General features: G+C 37.9%; 1 protein-coding gene across 1 annotated transcript in view; it reads right to left on the bottom strand.

The window, feature by feature from the left end:
• Positions 1-3,170: 3,170 nt before the first annotated feature.
• The window catches only part of sirt6 (sirtuin 6), a 30,041-nt gene continuing 19,673 nt past the window's right edge, over positions 3,171-13,538 (bottom strand). Inside the window, exons 6-8 of the mRNA XM_084410862.1 lie at positions 12,668-12,748; positions 7,346-7,469; positions 3,171-4,459 (exon numbers count right to left, since the gene is read on the bottom strand). Of these exons, the coding sequence (XP_084266988.1) occupies positions 4,097-4,459; positions 7,346-7,469; positions 12,668-12,748 (568 nt within the window). The 3' untranslated portion in view covers positions 3,171-4,096. The remainder of the gene's footprint in view (positions 4,460-7,345; positions 7,470-12,667; positions 12,749-13,538) is intronic.

Below are 13,538 nucleotides of genomic sequence, written 5' to 3'. Positions count from 1 at the left end.
AATATAAAAGTTATTTTTACGTTTAGATCTATGAAGGGGGGCATTTTTACATTTATACTAAAAGGCTTTTGCTTGCTATGAAAAAGTATAAACTATCAATCAGACGACAGAAGGCATGTACAGTAGGAGATTGTGTGCAACAGGTTATATCCGTTTTGATCATGTTGACAATTTAGCGGCCTTAGAAATTAATATGAAATATGAGGGTTAAAGGCTGCTTATTGGATCAATAGAGTATAGATGTCATATCATCGAGAGATTAAGGGTTATCCCATTGGCAGACATTTATTTTATATATAATTTTAAGATTAATTAATGAGGGAGGGTGGTGGCATCTTAATTGAGTTTGCTTCTCAAGTAAATGTGTCGAGATTTGTACTGGAAAACACAAAAATACTGAGGAATAAATTTTTTTTTTTTTTTTTTTTTTGCAGTGCCTATTGGGCAATCAGCGGCCAGATCAAACCAACAACCTTCTGGTGACCTGAGCACCATTAAACATCTCTAAAAAATGTTGTTCTTCAGTCTGTTATGAACTCATTTGCTTCCTGCAACAGTTCTACACGCAAAGATCGATCTGTGGACAACCACTTCAATGATTCAGCGGTTGTGATGCCTGGAAAATGAACAAATTTAGACATTCTGAAGTAGATGAACTTGAGGACGCATGTCCCACTTTTCAATGTCCCTGTAGGGATTTTGTCAGAGCTATTGTTGACTAAAGGCTTTGTGCTGCTGAAAGCATCTCTGCAGTCTTTTAAGGGTTCATGTGGTGAACGTCCTGGGGTTTCTGGAAGGAATCCAGGCAGTGCAGCCTGTACGAGGACTTTGTTCTTTGGATTGTCAGAGTTCTCGGTCTATCTTTGATCACGAGAGAAGAAGCATCTGCTGACTTTCCTGGAGCTATGGTCCTATAGTGCGATCAGAACACGTCCTGAAGCACGCTTTCCCCGTGCCTCTGTTGTTTCGTTTGGGGTTTCTGCGTGAACAGGCAATGACACAAGAGGGTGAGAAAGGCATTAAATCTTTCTTTCAGAAGCTGGATCACTAGAGGACTGTCAGAACGGACTTGATGGCACCTCGGGGACATGTTAATAGTCTCAGTGGCAACAAGATGGATGGTTGACTTCTACCGTCCTCATCAGCCAGACAGTCATCATCCAACTCCAATACCCTCAGTTTAATGCAGAACTTTCAAAGGCTCGTCTGGAGAATTCTGTGGCTTGCTGCTATTTTCGGCATTGCTCCATTCTGTGAGATAATAGGTTTGCAAATAGCTGCCTTTCTAAGGGAGCGACGTATTTAAAATGAAACCCCACAAATGACTGACTCGTGTGTAAAAGCATCTATTAAATGCTTAGATGTAAATGCTCTGAATAGGCAGTAAGTATGCAACACAAATAAGTTGGTTCCAATGGATTTAAGCTAACAACTCAATAAATACATAGCATGCACATTTTGACTAAAGAAGTACATTTTAATTTGATTAAATTGCTTACACAATTATTTATCAATAGTCTCTGGTATTGAATGAAATGTATAATTTTCCTTTGCCTCTATCACATGGCAGCAACTCAATGCATTTAGGCATGTAGACATGATCATTCAAGACGATCTGCTGGAGTTCAGACTGAGCATCAGAATGCGGAAGAAAGGATTTAAGTGAGTTTGAACGTGGCATGGTTGTTGGTGCCAGACGGGCTGGTCTGAGTGTTTCAGAAACTGCTGATCTACTGGGATTTTCATGCACAACCATCTCTAGGGTTTACAGAGAATGGTCTGAAAAAAAGAAAATATCCAGTGAGCGTCTATATCCAGAGTTCTCGCGAGAGCACAAGTTGAATTTGCTCAGCGAGTTTACTCTGGCGTCGAGTAATGATGCTCATTAAATATGCCCTTGTATCCGAGCTGCACCAATCACATCGGGTTATCTGATATAGGCGGGCCAGAGGCGAGCTAAACAGAAGACGACAGCGCTGTTAACAGAAGACGGCGCTCGAATCGTTCCTTTGCAAGACGGATTTTGCTGTTTTGCCGACCGGATACGGCAAGAGTCTAATCTACCAGTTAGCGCCGCTGTTAGCTAAGCGTATGGGGCTTGTTGTGATTGATCGTAGTGTTATCCAATTGCGTGCAGTGAGATTTTCAAATGCATGCTTGGTGCCGCCCCTCAAGCTGGCCGGTTTTAATTAGTCGATGCCAGACCATTAATCTTTCAGATTTAGGTCTGGATTTCCAGGCTAGAGAGCGTCAGTACTGTGGGTGAAAATGCCTTGTTTTGTCAGAGGTCAGAGGAGAATGGCCAGACTGGTTCAGCTGATAGAAAGACAACAGTAACTCAAATAACCACACGTTCACCGAGGTCTGCAGAAGAGCATTACTGAACACACAACACGTCCAACCTCGAAGCAGAAGAGCTCTAGCAGCAGAAGACACACACCGGTGTCACTCCTGTCAGATAAGAACAGAAACTGAGGCTATAATTCAACAAAATTAGACAATAGAGGATTGGAAAAAAGTTTTTCTCGATTTCTGCTGCAACATTCAGATGGTAGAGTCAGAATTAGGCGTGAACAACATGAAAGATCATGGACTCATCCTGCCTCTTCTCAGCAGTTCAGGCTGCTGGTTGTGTAATGATAGGTTGGATATTTTCTCTGCACACTTTGGGCTTTTACCAACTGAACATCGCTTAAACGCCACAACCTACCCGAGTATTGTTGGTGACCATGACCATCCCTTTATGACCACAGTGGACCATCTTCTGATGGCTACTTCCAGCAGGATAATGGGCCCTGTCACAAAGCTCATCTGAAACTGGTTTCTTGATCATGACAGTGAGTTCACTAAACTCAAACGGCCTCCACAGTCTCCAGATCTCAATCTAATAGAGCAGATTTGAGATGTGGAGGAACGGGAGATTCACATCATAGATGTGCAACCGAGAAATCTGCAGAAACCGTGTGATGTGATCATGACAATATGGAGCAAAATCTCTGAATAATTTCCAGCACCTTGTTGAATCTCTGCCATCAAGAATTAAGGCAGTTCTGAAGGCAAAAGGGAGTCCAACTCGGTACTAGCAAGGTGTACCTAATAAAGTGGCCGGTGTGTGTGTGTGTGTGTGTGTGTGTGTGTGTGTGTAAAATAACTCAAAACACTAAGTCTGCTGACAGTTTCAGCATCTTATTTTTCTCTTCTTCATGAAAAAAGTACAAAAACAATGAACTTACACAGCACGTCTCTGAAGACAGAAACAAAATAATCAATAAAAGTCTCATCAGTGTAAACTAGCAAATGCTATGAACATGTTACAAAACTAATACGAATAGCTCAGGCAAACACCTGTTCTCTCAAAACACACACAAACGTACAAAAGTGTTTAGCAGACCTATTCGATCCCTTTACGGTTGAATTTCACAAAGCTTGTCTGGGTCATTTTTCACCTACAAATAAGACATTAAACATTAAAAAGTATGTTGCATAAAGACAAAGCCTATTTTTAGGACCAATAACAAGTTATGTTTTTTTGCATTGTGGCATTACAATTAAGTATATCCCCCATTTGACAAATATATCATTCTAATTGTTCAAATAATTACATATATAGATTATAGTTGTATTTGTTGTACAATCATAAATACATTGTATTATAAGAATCTAATAAAAATAATTGAGATTATAAAAATAATAGTATGAAAAGTAAGGCTACACTGAGGGAAAATGTGCTTAATTGTCATTAAAAAAAATGTTTTTCAATATAATTTTTAAAATATTGAGGTGAACTATAAAAGACATGTAAGTGAACCTTATTTTTTACAAACCTGATTTATTTGAGGTTAGAAAAGATCACATTATTTTACAGTACAAAACCATGATTCACCAAAACCTCTATCCAGAATAACTGCAGAGATCAACTGGAGAATAAAATCATACCCACTAACTAGCTGTAATAGTACACACTCATGGCCCTATGACATCACTTCCCTCTGCTCGGTGTGCAAGAAGTCTGACAGGGACTATGTAAACACAGGGCATTTGGTGACCGCACTTCCTGAGATTTGTCATTCAGTTTTTGTCTGATCGTGATCGTTCTCTAAGAAGAGGGTTGTTCAGTGTCCGTCTGCGCTTTGATTGGTCGAGAGTCACTTAACGCAGTTTCCTTTCCCCCTTCTTTTCTCTCTTCTTCTTCTACTTTAACATCTTTCTTGCAGTTTATCTCTCCACCCTGCTCTTTCTTCTTTCGTTTCTTTGGGACAGCGTCTTTATTTTCCTCTATCTTCAGCTCGATCTTCACTTCCTTTTTCCAGGCTCCGAAGGGGAGGACGTCCAGGTCTCCACCTGAGCTTTCACACAGCGTCGGCCCCGCCCAATCAGGAACCTCCAATCCCAGCAGCTTCATCAACTGACCCATGACCTCATCCACGTAGCCATGGATACACAGGTGGGCGTGCTTGTCCTGCAAAAAACAAGTAGCACTGTTAAGTACAAACAACCCGAGAGATTTTAAAGGAATAGTTCACTAAAAATGAACGAACATAAATGATGATGAAGCATGTTATAAATAAAAAGGCGCAATAAACAAATTGTCAATATGACTTGTGATCTGTGGAATCTTTGGATTATGAATATGGATTGCAGGATTGGGTAATTGCGGGAGTTTTCATTTTTTGCATGCTTCGGCATCCGTTCTTGCTTGGGTCTCTCCAGCGCTGGAAAGCTTTCCTAATATTAACGAGGGGCTTAGGCCATCCAGATATCTCTCTTTCTCTCTACAGCCTTTCTTCAAATCTCCCTTTTGCTCACTCTCTCTCCTCCCCAATCATGAGTGGACACACCCCCTACTGTTGATTGGCTCACTCTCTCTCCTCCCCAATCATGAGTGGACACACCCCCTACTGTTGATTGGCTCACTCTCTCTCCTCTCCCATCATGTGTCCACACCCCCTACTGTTGATTGGCTCACTCTCTCTCCTCTCCCATCATGTGTCCACACCCCCTACTGTTGATTGGCTCACTCTCTTTCCTCCCCCATCATGAGTGGACACACCCCCTACTGCTGACTGGCTCACTCTCTCTCCTCTCCCATCATGTGTCCACGCCCCGTGCTGCTGATTGGCTCACTCTGTCCTCCCCGTCATGTGTCCACGCCCCGTGCTGCTGATTGGCTCACTCTGTCCTCCCCGTCATGTGTCCACGCCCCGTGCTACTGATTGGCTCACTCTGTCCTCCCCGTCATGAATAGACACGCCCCCTACTGCTGATTGGCTACAAGTTTGTAGTGGTGCTCAGTCCAATCCACTTTCAACAGTTTCTCAGAAATCGCTCACTGCACCTTTAAGAGTTTAATTCAACTGAAATGTAAATTTCCCTGAATAAACTGAACTATTTTTAATAAATCTGAAAAATCATATACAATATGGTTAAAAGTTTGGGGGTCACTTAGATTATTTTTTTAAAGAAATTAATACTTTTATTCAGCGAGGATGCATTAAATGAATCAAAAGTGACAGCAAAGACTTTAATAACGTTACAAAAGATTTCTGTTTCAAATAAATGCTGTTATTAAACTTTCTATTCATCAAAGAATTCTGGAAACAATGTATCATGTTTCCACAAAAAATGTTTTCAACAGTGATAATAATCTGAAATGTTTCTTGAGCAGCAAATCAGCATAATAGAGTGATTTCTGAAGGATCATGTGACACTGACGACTGGAGTAATGATGCTTTGATTAACAGAAATAAATTACATTTTAAAACATATTCAATTAGAAAGCTATTTCAAATAGTAATAATATTTCACAATATTACTGATTTTACTGTATTTTTTGATCAAATAAGTGTAGTCTTGGTGAGCATAAGACTTCTTTCAAAAACATTTAATAAATCTTAACACCCCCAAACTTTTGAACGAGTGTGTGTGCTCCTTGAATGCATTTTTTTTTTTTTTGCATTCTCTGGAAGTCTGTGTGAAATACTATTTACGTTGAATAAATGAACACTTTAAATCAAACACAGCACAGCCAGATTACCGACATTAAAAAATTGCCCAAGAAATGTCAAATTCTATTCCTTTATATGTTAAGAAGCTATAATACCATAAACTCCCCCTCCCTAAAATCTGACATGTGGAATAACACGTCGTATATATATATATATATATATGTCAGGCTTTGAATTTCAAACAAGATTTATTAAAAATAAATCCAATTTGGGAACTGAGATGCTGACGAATTGGACGCTGTGAGGTACGTCGGCAAAAATAACCTTCAGATAATGAAACATGACTCAAACATGGGCCGATAACAACACGTCTTAAAATTAATAGGATTAATCCATTAAAAAGACATTCCAGCCACATAATGACATCAGAAAGGAAACGACAGACTGACGATACAAGCTTAAGAGAAAATCCATCTGTCAGTTTGGCGAAGCTGCAAAGCTTCTTAATCGAAGTTGTTTTAATAAAGAGCATGAATGGTCAGAAAGGGTTTAGCGCAGCTGTGCTTTTGAAGGACAGTAATCCGAGCGTGTGTGTGATGCTGTGTGCTCAGAGCTCACACACGTGCGACAGATCTTCAACCACTGGGTGTTTGTGTTAGCATGTGTACTTTTGTGTGGGTGAGGACTAAGATAAAGACTGTTAACAACCTACTGAGCTGCTCTGCTGTCTGCATTGTCAGAATACTCACTGAAATTGATTCTTATACGCTACCGTCCAAAAGTTTAAGATTGATAAGATTGTTTTTAAAAGAAATGTCTCTTCTGCTCACCAAGGCTGCATTTATTTGATCAAAAATACAGTAAAAACAGCGATATTGTGAGATATTATTACAATTTAAAATGAGCATTTTCTATGTGACTATATTTCAAAATGTAATTTATTCCTGTGATCAAAGCTGAGCTTTCATGTATCAGCTTTCAGTCTTCAGTGTCACACGATCCTTCAGAAATCACTCTAATATGATGATTTGCTGCTCAACAAACATTTCTGGTTATTATCAATGTTGAAAACGATTAATATTTGCGTGGAAACAATGATGCATGTGTTTCAGGATTATTTGATGAATAGAAAGTTCAAAAATAGGAGTAGAAATCCTTAGAAACATTATAAATGTCTTTACTGTCACATTTGAGCAATTTAATGCATCCTTACTGAATAAACGTAGTAATTTCTTTAAAGATCTTACTCACCTCCAACTTTTGAACAGTAATGCAAGTAACTATTAAACATTGTCATACAAACAACACTCCTCAAGTGAGATTGGAAAAGGCATCGTATGCTGCAAACATTATTTGTCAAAACAATAGTCAAAACTTTGTGCATTTCGAGTGAGACGTACATGCTTTGTAGGCTGAAGGTTGACTATAACCAGCTTTCCTCCCGTGCGTTTGGTTAGAAGAGGAAGATCTCCACTAGGTTTAATTTGAAGAGATGTACCCAACGTCAAGGCCAGGTCGGCTCGCCTGTGAAGAGAGACACAATATCAGCTGCTGGCCTCAGAATCGGTGAGTAGGTTCATTCACATCAGTCAGAGCCACAGGCCATCGGAGTCATGACGCACACACAAACGTCACGCTTCTGGAGGTGTGACTGTCCTTTTAATGGTCTTTTCCTGCTTCATTAAGACCAATAAAAGGCTTTATTCTTCTTAACCTTCATGCGGCCATTATGTAAGCAATAAGGTACGAGAGGCTGTGCTGTATTGTGAATAAGTCTTTATTAGCTTCAATGAACAATATCAATGAGAACATCTGTTCACGTAGCTGTGGTTGCTAGGGGTGTTGTGTAGTGATACATACAGCGGCCATCGCTGTGTTTTATCGTGAATAAAACAGCTATTGGCCAATCAGAATCAAGGACTGGAACTAACCGTTTCATAAACAGCAAATAAACTAGGGCTATCTGTCACAAACAATCTGCCGTTTCTTTATAGATTCTTCTTTGATTTCATTCATTCATCATCATTTATTAATTACATATTATCATTAATATCCAAAACCTGTAAAGGTAAAGAACATGTCACCGTCATATTTAAACTCCAAGGCAAAAGAAACAAGACATTATATTTCACATAAAGAAAGATCTGTAATGGGCAAAACAAATCCCATTCTCATTTTTGTAAAAAATAAAATAATAAATTGTACTGCTTTTCAAAGTCTAATTTTATTTGATTATAGCTTTTATTAATATTTAAATTAGCTAGATCTGGTGTGGTGTTGTAGTTTTTCTAACGTTACTAGTTGTTGCAACAGCATGTGAAAAAAAAAAACTGCAAAGTTTGCTAGGCCAAAAAGAACGTTAATCTCGCGATAAAAAAAATTACGCCGTTAAAATGGGTTTGCACTAACGCCGTTAATAACGCGTTTAACTGACAGCACTACTAATTAGTGAACATAGGTAAACAATACTCCAAATTTGACTAGAAACTAGACTTTAATCATGTATCTTCGCTTTATTGTTCGATTGGTTTGTCTTTGTTTTTATATTTCATAATGTGATGCAGCTTTAATATTATGGATTAATTTAATATTAGAATGTCTGGATGTCTTATTTTTATTGTGATTATTTGGTCTGGTTTTTCAGCCAATCTCTTTCTTTTAGTCATGCATAGAAAGTGATTCTTTTACTGTCTAAGTGACAGTAGTTAATGGAGAACTAATGGAGCTTTTAGTGAACCAGTATTCATTATCTTGTGTGCAGGATAATCAGCTCTTTATGAATATTTGCTTGAATGTAAGTATTGTACCGTTTCTGTTGAAGCTTGTAGTTTATGAAGTTAATGATGTTCAGATAAAGAGATTTCTGCAGTGATTACAGGTACAAGGTTCTTGAGATAGTACATCTTTGCTCATGTTACAGTTCTTGTAAAGACTTGTGAAACAGGCAAAATGGTCCACTTGTCATTCAGCAACTGACTAGTCAACCAGTATGACCCATTTCACTTGTTTCAGAGTTTTCTGTATTCATTTTTAAATGCTATATTATTTCAGCCTTATACAGATTTCATAAAAATGCAGCATTATACTTTTAGTTTACCATATCCTTTCTATATACTATAAATTGAAGATGTTTTTTCTTTTATTAGCACATGTCCTCATCTAATTATCATTACCATAATGTTTCATTTAAAGTAATATGTTTTACTGTGTTTATATACACTGCATTTAAATACTGTAATTTTTATTATTATTATTCAAAACAGCAGGTTAAAGGCAGGCCATTTTTAACTAAAACTGTTAAATGGTTTTCATTAATTGAAATTAAACTGAAATCAAATTAAATATAAATATTAGTTGAAAACTAAATTACTAAAACATTTAAAAATTTTGTTTCAAGCACTATAATTATTAAAACTGAACTAAAAAAAAAAGACAAAGCCTCATCTTAAAATTACTAAAATTTTAACTAGCATAAAAAATTAAAAAAAGCTAGACCGGACACAAAACAACAGGCACGTCGGCCGCACACACTTGTTTGGGCTTGCGAGCCGGCCAGAGAGTAGTAGGCTAATGTTACGTTTTGAGTGGATGGCGAGCGCGAGACGCCGAAATGGATGCCAATAAGATTCTGAATGGAAAGTTTACTTTTAAAAAGTTGCCAAATGGTTCCATTGACGAGACCAAAGTGATCTGTGTGTTTCGTTGTTGTGAACTGAGAGATCATCGCAGCACGTCCAGTCTGAAACACCACTTGATGGCCAAGCACACACACAGCTGATGCGAATTCTCTGATGCGATTATTTGCTCCGAGTGTGAATGTTAGTGTGAAATTGAACACTACAGTATATGCCAATGTTGTTTTCAATAAAAAATCATTTGCACAAAGCAAGCCGATACCCTTTTCCATGTTGATAAGAGCATTAAAGGGCACCTATTATGCAAAATTCACTTTTACATGGTGTTTGAACATAAATGTGTGTTGGCAGTGTGTGTACACAACCACCCTATAATGATAAAAATCCACCCAGTGCTTTTTTTATAATCCCCATAAATCATAAGCACTGTCTCAGAACAAGCTGTATCTCATATTCGGGGCAATGTGACGTCACTTTGCACAGGCCCCTCCCACGACTGTTGATTGACACTGCAGTTTGAGCATAGACCCGCCCTGAGTGAGCTGGACACAGAGTCTGCCATTGTTTCCACGCTTGAGCAGCTGTAGACAAGAATGTCTCCTAAGCGATTGAGGTGTTTTGTTGTTGGATGTAAGAATGAACTTAGTCTTCATTTACTCTCGTTGTTACTCGAGGATGGATGTGTACTGTTCGTGATCCAGCTTACGGTCTCCGGAGGGACAGGCCTAACGTTACTGACCACGGCAGAAATTTAAGTGAGAGCGCGCACTTTATGACTCATCCAGTCATTTTACGGATATAAGGTTTACCAGTTGATTAAGCACCCACTGAAAAGGTGTGTATATATTTGTTTACTGTTAGTTGTAACGAGTGTTTTGTGTACTTTGCTGTTTATGTTGATGATAATGAAAGGGAGAGAGAGAGAGTTTATGGATAAGACTTTAATGCGCACTTATATACTGTGTTTATTCAGCTCTTACAGTGATTCATCTTTTGTGTGAAGTACAATAAACTTCACTGAACTCATCAGTATATTTTGGTCATCATTCGGACGGGGTCTGCTACAGCAGTCTTGTATTAATAGTGGATAAAAGCAGATGACAAATAAGTTATAACCATAATTAAACTAAACTATACCTGTTCTATCTCCATACAGCATATATTCTCTGGCTCTGTGGGCATTATTGTCCGACTCCGAGTCGAAATGAACACCGCAACTGAGAGTTTCTGTTCTGATATTATCAGATGAGATTGTCCTGGCTCTTAGCGGGAGCTCGTGAGGCTCCGCCCCCTGGGCCGGCAGCAGCAGTTAATTTGCATTTAAAGGGATACACACTAAAACAGCGCATTTTTCTGAGCCCCAAAAAATTACAATTTAAACATGCTGTAAAAAATTATCTGTTGGGTATTTTGAGCTAAATCTTGTGAAAAGAGTCATAATAGGTGCCCTTTAAAATGAGAAAAAAATAATGGGACAAAAAGAAATCAAGGGACATTTAGAATAGATAAAAATGTGCAATTAATTGTGAGTTAACTATGACATTAATGCGATTAATCGCGATTAAATATTTTAATCGTTTGACAGCACTACTAATTAGTGAACTAAAAGTTCACTAATTGCAAGTATGAGCAATAGTATGCACTACTTACAGTAGCAAGCACCATTAATAACACACATTCCAGTGTTTATATATGAAGGATCTCATTCTTAAATCATGTAATATCGAGTGATCTTGTAAACTAGGAAATAAAGTTATATATTATGCAGATTTGTAGTACTATGCCTTAAAGCAAACTCTTGACAGCTTAAACAAATGAACGTACGTATTACATTCAATTACATACAACTCAAATTGTAACTACTGTGAATTACAAAATAGAAAGGGAAAAAACATATTCAAGATCACATTTATTTCCATCAAACTCCAGTGGATTTTAAAGCATGTGGAGACAGTCGCGGGTCAGATGTGCAGCAGGTGTTGAGGGATGTTTTGTATGCGTGTGTGTTTGTGTGTCTAGACTGCAGTGTGTGCACCGTAATACGATTAAGCTGGATCTGGTGCTGTCGATACAATGAAGACTTGAAGAGGAGGAGGAATTCTGGTTCTGATTCAAAGTTCTTTTAATACTTTGTAAGGAAGCACTTTCAGACACATTTAATCTAATAATTGTAACTGAAAATGAAATAGTTACAAGTACTTATAATTGCAACACTCTGTGTAGGAAGTGAGGTCAAGTTTACAATGCATCACTGCCAGAACACATTGTGTTCAACTCATTTTAATTTTGCGATACCTTAACCTAAATCATGATTCATATCTCTGTACATTCCTGGGGACTTTTTAAAATCGGCATGTGATTGCAATTATCTTCGCACTCATCTTTTCTTCCACATTTTGAAGTTTATCTGAGTGAAACAGATTGATTAAAAAAAATAATGATGCGCATGGATAAATCCATTTATAATAAACACAACGGTTCCATAACAAAAAACAAATGATAAGAATTGTCCTGTTTTCAATATGTCATTTTGAACCAATTTGCATACGTTTCGCTAACAATTACTTCAATTTATTTTTCTTTACAAATCATCTGCAGTCCAATCATCACAAAATCAACAAATCGGCATATTGTCGTGAAATGATTGCAAGCATCACTGTCACAGTTCCCTGAGAATACCACATAAACTGGGTTACAGCTCCACCAACCAGTGCTATTTTAGTATCATTGGATACTACTAGTATAGTTTTTATTAATATTTTGAATTAGTTGTCATTTTAATATTTTCCATTTTCATTTCAATAAAAGTTTTTGTAATTTAGTTGTGTTAATTTTTTTTATTTTTTATTATTATGTTTATATGCTTTTAAGTTTTAGTTATGTTAGTACATCAAGGAATTGTGTTTTCTAAATTCACCTGTCAATCACCAAACGAATGTGCTCAACCTTCCTTTGGCCCCGTAAGTGCTGCTTGCCTTGTTCTCAATGCACACCGTTCTTGATTCCCTAAATATAATGACCTTCTCTGTTTTGTGAGAGCACACCTTCCTCATTCAGTCTCAGTCTCGGGATATTTATCTTCCTTACCTGCATGCCTCATCAGCTCTATTCAGGTCTCTGTCAGGCAGTGAGTCCTCCCAGTCCAATATAGTGCTGATCAGCTTCCCTCTGCAGAGAAAACATACACACACACACACACACACACACACACACAGGGATGAGACACCAAATAGCTCATGACAAGCACAGAAATCTGAGGGGTGGGTGCGCAGGACGCGTTCTTGCTATTTTAAAATTGTTTTGTGAACACATGCGTCAGATGGACGTCATGTTTTTAAGTTAAGAAAGCAGAGCATCAATGTCAATATCAAGCTCTGTTACTTTTACTGTCTTTTATACGTTTTAACCAGTGACTCGCAGTCGATCGGGATTACCAGGGTTATTATCGTTAACAAACTAAAACCAGATAAAAACATTTTCGTTAATTGAAATAAAATAAACGTTACGATAATAAAATAAAATAGAAAATAAAATAAGAAAAACCCTTAAGCTTATTTTATTTCAATCAATAAAAATTAACAACAAAATGATTTGTAAAACAAGTTTTTACTAAAACATAAAAATGGGGGAAATAAAATATTGATTTTAAAGATTAATAAATGCTACAATAGTATATTAATGATACTAAAATGACACTGGTGAATACAGGATAGACATTTTAAAAATCATGCCACTGAAATATTTTAAGTTTGAGCAACTGAAGTGACACATAACATCTGCATGCAGCATTATCAGAGGATGCTCAGGGCTGGATAATGAAGCGGTGGGGCCGGTGCCCGGGGACCTCAGACTACCAGGGGCCTTTAAAGCCACAGGCGCACAGCCCGAGGCTGCCAATGACAACAGACTGTGTGAGCTGACCACTAGGGCCCCTGAGGCCCCTCAGTACATACGGGCC

This window comes from Rutilus rutilus, assembly GCF_951802725.1.
Source record: "Rutilus rutilus genome assembly, chromosome: 6".
NCBI lineage: Eukaryota > Metazoa > Chordata > Actinopteri > Cypriniformes > Leuciscidae > Rutilus > Rutilus rutilus.
The sequence above is the reverse complement of the archived record's forward strand: the minus strand, read 5'-3'. Positions and strand labels throughout refer to the sequence as shown.